The sequence below is a fragment of the Chenopodium quinoa genome, unplaced genomic scaffold, assembly GCF_001683475.1.
Source record: "Chenopodium quinoa cultivar QQ74 unplaced genomic scaffold, ASM168347v1, whole genome shotgun sequence".
NCBI classification, from domain to species: domain Eukaryota; kingdom Viridiplantae; phylum Streptophyta; class Magnoliopsida; order Caryophyllales; family Amaranthaceae; genus Chenopodium; species Chenopodium quinoa.
Window position 1 is genome coordinate 5,913,550 of NW_018742763.1, and position 6,645 is coordinate 5,920,194.

The window sequence follows — 6,645 nt, forward strand, 5'->3', positions numbered from 1 at the left end:
TGGATAAAGAATCACCTATTAAGTGAACATTGAATGTCACATCGAAGTTATCCCTAATCGAGGTCATTTGAAAGATTGAAAGACTAATGACTGCGCAAGATTAGTGTGTAGTATGATTTATAGCACCGTTTCTTGTGCTACAAGGACATAATTGTCATAAATCATTTGCACAGGTAGTAGTTTGGAACTATACTAGATCGACCTATGAGAATACTTTAAGAGATTTAACAATCGTCATAAGTATACTACTTATTATAGCTATCGGAACCTTTTTTCCTCAACCATGAGTATTGTAAGTTCTCTTGTTTGAGTACTAGTCCTTTTTGATGTTGTCAAACGTCTGCTGTAGAAGGGGATTAAAAAGTGAACACTCAGCCGGCTAGGGCCTCTTAGTAAGGGAAGCTTTAAAATTCAAGACTGGGAATATACTTCTATTAACAATAGGAAACATGTCTTTGTTGTTTACAAGCACTAAGCGAAAATACGTAATCTCCACCGGTTCAAACCCCCCATTTAGCACCGGTTTTGAACCGGTGGGGATTTGGGGGGTGCTAAAACCCCATACATTTCGCACCGGTTCTTGGGGAAAATCGGTGCCAAAAACTAAACTTTTCGCACCGGTTTTATCTTAGAACCGGTGCCAAAAGTCTCCTAAAATATTTTAAAAAAACTGTTAGCACGGTTGTTTTCCAAAACCGGTGCCAAAAGTGCCCCAAAAAAATATTTTTTTTTTTTTTTTTTTTTTTTTTGCATTTTTTTCACTTAAACTGTACCAAATACTTGTATATAATCATAATATACATAAAACACATATATTTTCTTCAATATTTGTGTCATACATCTGATGGAGCTTTATCATCATCACATGAAAAATCAAGCTCAGAAATGCATAATGAAGCAATGAGGGCAGCATATACCACAAAGTCAATAAAAATAGAGTACCTTCCTAACCATCATTAAAGAGCACTACATCTTTAATAAATAGAATAAAAACTAAGACAAAAAATAGCAGACTGCAGCAGCTCCCACTGACCCCAAGCCTGCAACAGAGAATGAGACAGCACAGCCACACCACGACCAGCAACCCCAACAGCAGCTACAAGCAAAACAGCAACCAGAAGCTACACCACGGCTAGGCAGCCAGCACCAGACCCAACATGAGCTGTCAAACCAGCAGGCCAACAGCACAACAGTGCAACAGCAGCACAAACATACAACAACTTGTCAGCAAAGCAGCACTGACAGAAGCTCAGACCAGGCATCCTAACAGCCTGAACAAGAAACACAACAACACACACCACTAACAAGAAACACAGCAACACAACACCAACAAGTCAGGCACCAGCACAGAACAGGGCAAACAAGTTGAAACCCTGACCAGAAAACCATGACAGCAGCAAAAAACAGATAAAACAGCAGCCTAAGAAAACAAGCAGGAGGAATAGAGATTTGAGGCAACTTGCACGATCTCAGTTTAAGAAAAACAGCCTCACCCCAACCCCCCCAAAACAAATATGGCAAATAAAACACCCAAATCTATAAGATATGAATGTAAGTAAAAGAAAAGGCAATAGAACACACATTCAGAATTCAGTGTTTGCAGCAATTGTTATTCAGTTAGAATCACCAAACCATTTCAGTTAAGCACGACAATTAAGAAGGTATGAATATTGAATTACACATCATGTTAGAGAGAAAGCAACTTAAGAAACCCATTTTGTTCCCCTTAATTATGAAGCAACATGTAACTGGTATGCTATCTTGTCCTAATAAATTACATGGGCGTAATGGATCTGCTCAAATGCACCCTAAACAATGTAAGAGCTTCAAATCATGATCATAACCCAAAGTAAACAAATACTAGGCATACTTTTAGCCTATGTTAATCGGACACGGCTAAAATCGTGAAGTATCCGTGTCAACACGACACAACACGGACACGTGTCCGACCCTACACAGTGCACTCGGACACTTCCATTAAGAGTGGAGAGGAAAAAAGAGGAGAAACATGAAAGAAAAACACATCTTGTTCAAAGACCACCATTGATAAAGGGAAGATGGAGGGAAGAAGATTGTCATTTATTAGGATAATTTACCGAGGAAAGAATTAAGATTAAAAAAATAGGGGTGGACGTAATGAAAAATTCAAAGCTAATGTAATATGTAATTTATTTATATAAATTTAAGTGACTTTTACAGTTGGACATGTGTCCGTGTCCGACACCTGTTCCTAGGTCCATGTAACATAGCTTTTAGCCATACATTGGTAAGTTCGAGTGATTTGAGATAGATAAGATCAGCAACATGTTGCACTCTCACTTCATTGCTCTCAGCTAAACAAACTCTATACATTTCTGGCTTAATAACTATCACACTAAACTGGTAAAAATCTAACATCACACTCTAATGATTAAACAGCATAAACAACAACATATTTATCATAGTTCCTAAACCACTGAGAAGCTGAGATTAAAGCAAACAACAACATAGAGTCGTAACTAAAAGATCTAATTCAGCTAATTTTCAATAATCATGCCGAGAGGCAAGAGCATCCAAGAAAAACCTCAACCATTGCTGACTTCTTGACCTCAACCTAATAGATACCACACCTAGTCTGACCACTAAACAAGAAGAATAAATGACAGGTGAAATTCGGGTTTGACAGAACAAAAGAGGTAGCAAAAGTTTCCTTCAAACCATCAGACATAAACCAATGCAAAAAATAACATGGAAAGGCGCTATAGGTGCCAAAAAAAATTCAATATAATATCATCCATGGGTAAAGGTTTCCTGCAGTAATACTCACTTTGGTGGGAAGTTGTCATTCACTTTTTCCTTTGAAACTTTGCCACTGAGATTGCTCATTTGGGGAGCAAGTGATTGTCTGTGCCGCTAGTTATTAGCCGACATTTTCTTCGCATAATGCCGATGCCAATTCCTGAGCATTTTTCCTAACTTGTTGCATGTATGCTTTATACTCAAGGGTAGCAACCTGTTTCAAAGCTATAGCAAGAGCAACTATGTGGTTGTTGTGCGGACCACCTTTTAAAACAAGGAAGACAGCAAAATTTATCTTATCCTCAAAATCATACTGCTTACTGTCTTCAGACGGATTCATCAAGCTTCTGTTCCTTTGTTTCTTGCCCTTCCTAAAAAATATTATACCTCCTCTAGGACCTCACAAACTCTTATGAGTTGTGGATGTAACAATATCACAATATTCAAAAGGACTGACATTCCTGCAAACAATAAGAAAAACAAAAGTTTAATTTCAAGGAAACATAGAGAAGGCAGGTAATAACAAGCAACAACATTCAATGTACAGCCTTAATGCAAGCAAATATGTGAACATACATGATACAAGGCTAGCAAACAAACAACCTAAAATCAAACAAATTCAACAACCTACACATGCATATAAGTGATATAACAATCTAACACCATACAAAATCTGCCAGTTCCAGGGTCATAGAGGTTAAACAGTCTTTTCTCTAACTAGTTGTATCATCTATTTTCATAGCAAACAAATAAAAAGATATTCAATTTAGTCTAAGCATGCCCGAATATGATGAGTGATTCTTTAATTGACAAAAGATGGATGCCTCTGGATGATGCTTCTTCATTCAGCCTCAGCAAATAATGAGATAAAACAAAACAGGACAAAGATTAAGTCCCATCCCCATAAAAGAAGTAAATTCTACAAATTTTTCAGTTATCCAAGAGCCAAAACACTACAATTACTATAATTCCCAAACAAAACATTCAACAGGTTTTATACAAAAGACTCATTCAACTCTAACTTTACAAGTAAAAGTACACAACACTCAGTAGACTAAGCATCATTAGGAACCAAAAATTAGTTAATTCATGATACACAATCATCAGAATTGCAAACAAAATGTTACTATTTCATTTAGCACATCAACATGCGCTAATTCAACCTATTTTCATCAGATTATCACAACTTCAAAGGTTCCTGCATCATGAAACACGAGACGAAGTACACCAGCAGCCTTTCCATTGGACAAAACCTTCCTTATCTCATCCTTTATAAGTAGGTAATCAGGAGCTCCCAACCTTTATATATATCATAAAGTTGAGAGAAAAAAAAGTTAAACAGATCCCGTGAATCCAAAATGATGAATTAAATTAAGGATGGAATACATGTACTAAGAATATTTGATATCATAAATTCATAACATTGCTTTTAAGTTCAAACCATTCTAAAATTCCACAGAATCAGAAGCTTCTGAAATTCTGTCATTGAGAGGACATACTCAAGTGAATCAAAAGCATGCATATAGTGGAGTACTGGATCAAAGTTGGTCATTTAAGGTAGTTTTTTGCATTAAATTCTAACATGTACTTGTTTACAAAGTTGAGGCAGGAAAATTCAGGCTTGAAAGCACACCTTTCAGTAGTTACTAAAAGGACCCCGAAACTATGCTAAAACATCAATATTATGCTAAAACATGGAGATGGAATAAACAGACCCAAAAGCACCAGGAGAACATTTACTCACTCTTCTGCTTCAGCATTGAAATCTTTGACATATTCTTCCAAAGGGAATAAAGAAGGTAGAGTGACAGAAAGGAAAATGAGTCCTCTCCTCCCACACGAGCCGAGATTGCCATAACCATCTATAAGCAAAACATTAAGCAATATACAGTTTATACCATCATTAAATCATTTCAACACAATACACAAGACCAAACTAAAAGTGCATATCTTAAATCATTGGCCATGTCAAGCTAAAATGTAATAATTTGTCTATCATGACCCTTTCAGACAGAAAAATTACAGAAAAATGTAATAATTTGGGTCATATTTAGAATTTCAATGTCAATTAGTTTATTAAAGGAAGATTTAATCAGTACTTAGTATCTTCATGCACCTTAAACTATCATGACCCTTTAAATTATACCATTCCCCTCAAATAAAAAAATAAAAATAAAATAAAAAAACCCAAAACATATGAACTCTATAAATCATTGTTGTGTACTTCAAATGCTGAAAATAATTATTGAACAATTTACAAGAACAGATAACTTTAACAATCAAATGCCCACAAAAATTAAATAATGAAATATTTTCATAATTGATTGAATGTAAATAAATTATATAAAAGAAGATAAACTCACAAAATCAAAATCCATAATTAGAAATAAACTCACAAACCTGACGATTAGGGCAACGAAAGAACTTCTGACCGCGATTACGCTCCGTATTAGCAGTAAGAACCAAACAAATCCCCAATCCACAAGGACACGCCTTCTCAACCCCCACCATGAAGAGTATTCGCAGTATTCTACAATATCATCCCAAAAACAATTTCAGAGATTCAGAGTCAAATTAGAAACCCTAATTACAAAACCCAGCAAAAATTATCATAACAATTGAAGAAAGAGAAATGAACCAGGAGACGTTGAGGAACATTGAAGGAGCAGAGAATACGACCATGTTTGATTTGAGCCAATTTCGGACAGAGAAGGAGAAGGAGATCGAAAGAGAGAAGAAAGGAAAGGGAAAGTGGCGGTTATGGAGAAGGAGATCGAAGGACTTTGAGGAAAGTGCTGAGAGAAAGCTCAGAAGCCCCTTCAATGGAGAATTTCAAGTACTCTTCAATGGAGGAGAGAGAGGCAGATGAGAGAGGAGGAAATATCGAGGAAATGAAAGAGAAAGAGAGAAGATTGACCGGGTTTTTTTTTTATATTTAACAATAGATTTCGCACCGGTTCGAACCAAACCGCTGCAATTTACTCACTTTTCCCACCGATTTTGTAAGAACCGGTGCGAAAACTCTTTCGCTCAATCTCGACTTTTTTTTTCGCACCGGTTTTTTAAAACCGGTGCGAATTTGGCGGTGCCCATTTAAGTTTTTCTACTAGTGAAGGCCTCTCGAAGAGCAAGGCTGTGAAAATGCCGATTGTGCTTAGATGGATTTTAGAAATCATCTGCTCTTGAAAGTCGAACTTGGAAATCAAAAAACACTTCTGAATGTAATAAGGATGACGATGAATCTTACCTTATAGTTCATGAAGAGGCATTAAGTAACATAGGAAAAAGAGTATGCACATACAACACACTTATCCGGAAGGACAAATGAGAGATTGAAAGGAGTAGTGTCCTTCGAACAAATGTATTATTCCGATACAGGGTCCGAAATTAATTAGGAAAGCTAATTATTCAGTGATATCAAGTGATCGGAATGTCTAGCTGGAGGTTGATTCCGATTAGTAATATTAATGTATAACTAATATTACAGCTTGCTCTTGACTGAACCCTTCGGGCAACACCCAATCGCATAACCGAACAACGACGATGATTTAATCTGAAGGATTAAATAAGTCGATAGAGGTTTTACGAACTCAAACGTCGGATTCCGGGCTTAGAAAGTTGAACCCAAACGTTGCAAGTAGAGACAACTGTAGGAGTCGACGAGATGAGAAAATAATCAAATAACATATCGTGCTAAAAATTTCAAGCATAGAACGAGGCCTAGTCATGCCTCATATCGAAGGCAAGTGACTAAGAGCTGCAAGCACTAAACCACCGAGCCACCGCAGCCATTGCAAGGCCCAGTTAGGCTGACCTTGCTTATGGGCTGGCTAGGGCGGCCTAGTGGCCTGCGCACCAAGGCAGCCT

The 6,645-nt window shown here is 36.9% G+C and overlaps 1 protein-coding gene across 2 annotated transcripts; it reads right to left on the minus strand.

The window, feature by feature from the left end:
• Positions 1 to 798: 798 nt before the first annotated feature.
• Positions 799 to 5,557, minus strand: LOC110724430. Of its 2 annotated transcripts, XR_002511992.1 has the most exons (5): positions 5,417 to 5,557; positions 5,179 to 5,308; positions 4,523 to 4,640; positions 2,807 to 3,239; positions 799 to 1,162 (listed from the first exon to the last, which is right to left on the minus strand). XR_002511992.1 is itself a non-coding variant. In XM_021903847.1 (4 exons), exons 2-4 carry the CDS (start codon positions 5,287 to 5,289, stop codon positions 3,160 to 3,162), a joined length of 309 nt encoding a protein of 102 aa, XP_021759539.1. In that variant the 5' UTR covers positions 5,290 to 5,308; positions 5,417 to 5,557; the 3' UTR covers positions 799 to 3,159. The 2 variants fall into 2 exon arrangements, 1 of the variants encoding a protein (XP_021759539.1); XM_021903847.1 differs by having other exon boundaries at positions 799 to 3,239.
• Positions 5,558 to 6,645: the final 1,088 nt, after the last annotated feature.

Excerpts from the sequence above, each read along its gene's own strand:
- LOC110724430 (XM_021903847.1), bottom strand. The coding sequence starts at position 5,289 with ATGGTGGGGGTTGAGAAGGCGTGTCCTTGTGGATTGGGGATTTGTTTG. Across the intron at positions 4,641-5,178 it reads TTCGTTGCCCTAATCGTCAG|ATGGTTATGGCAATCTCGGC; the intron begins GTTTGTGAGTTT and ends TTTTGCTTATAG. Across the intron at positions 3,240-4,522 it reads TTCAATGCTGAAGCAGAAGA|GAATGTCAGTCCTTTTGAAT; the intron begins GTGAGTAAATGT and ends TATTGTTTGCAG.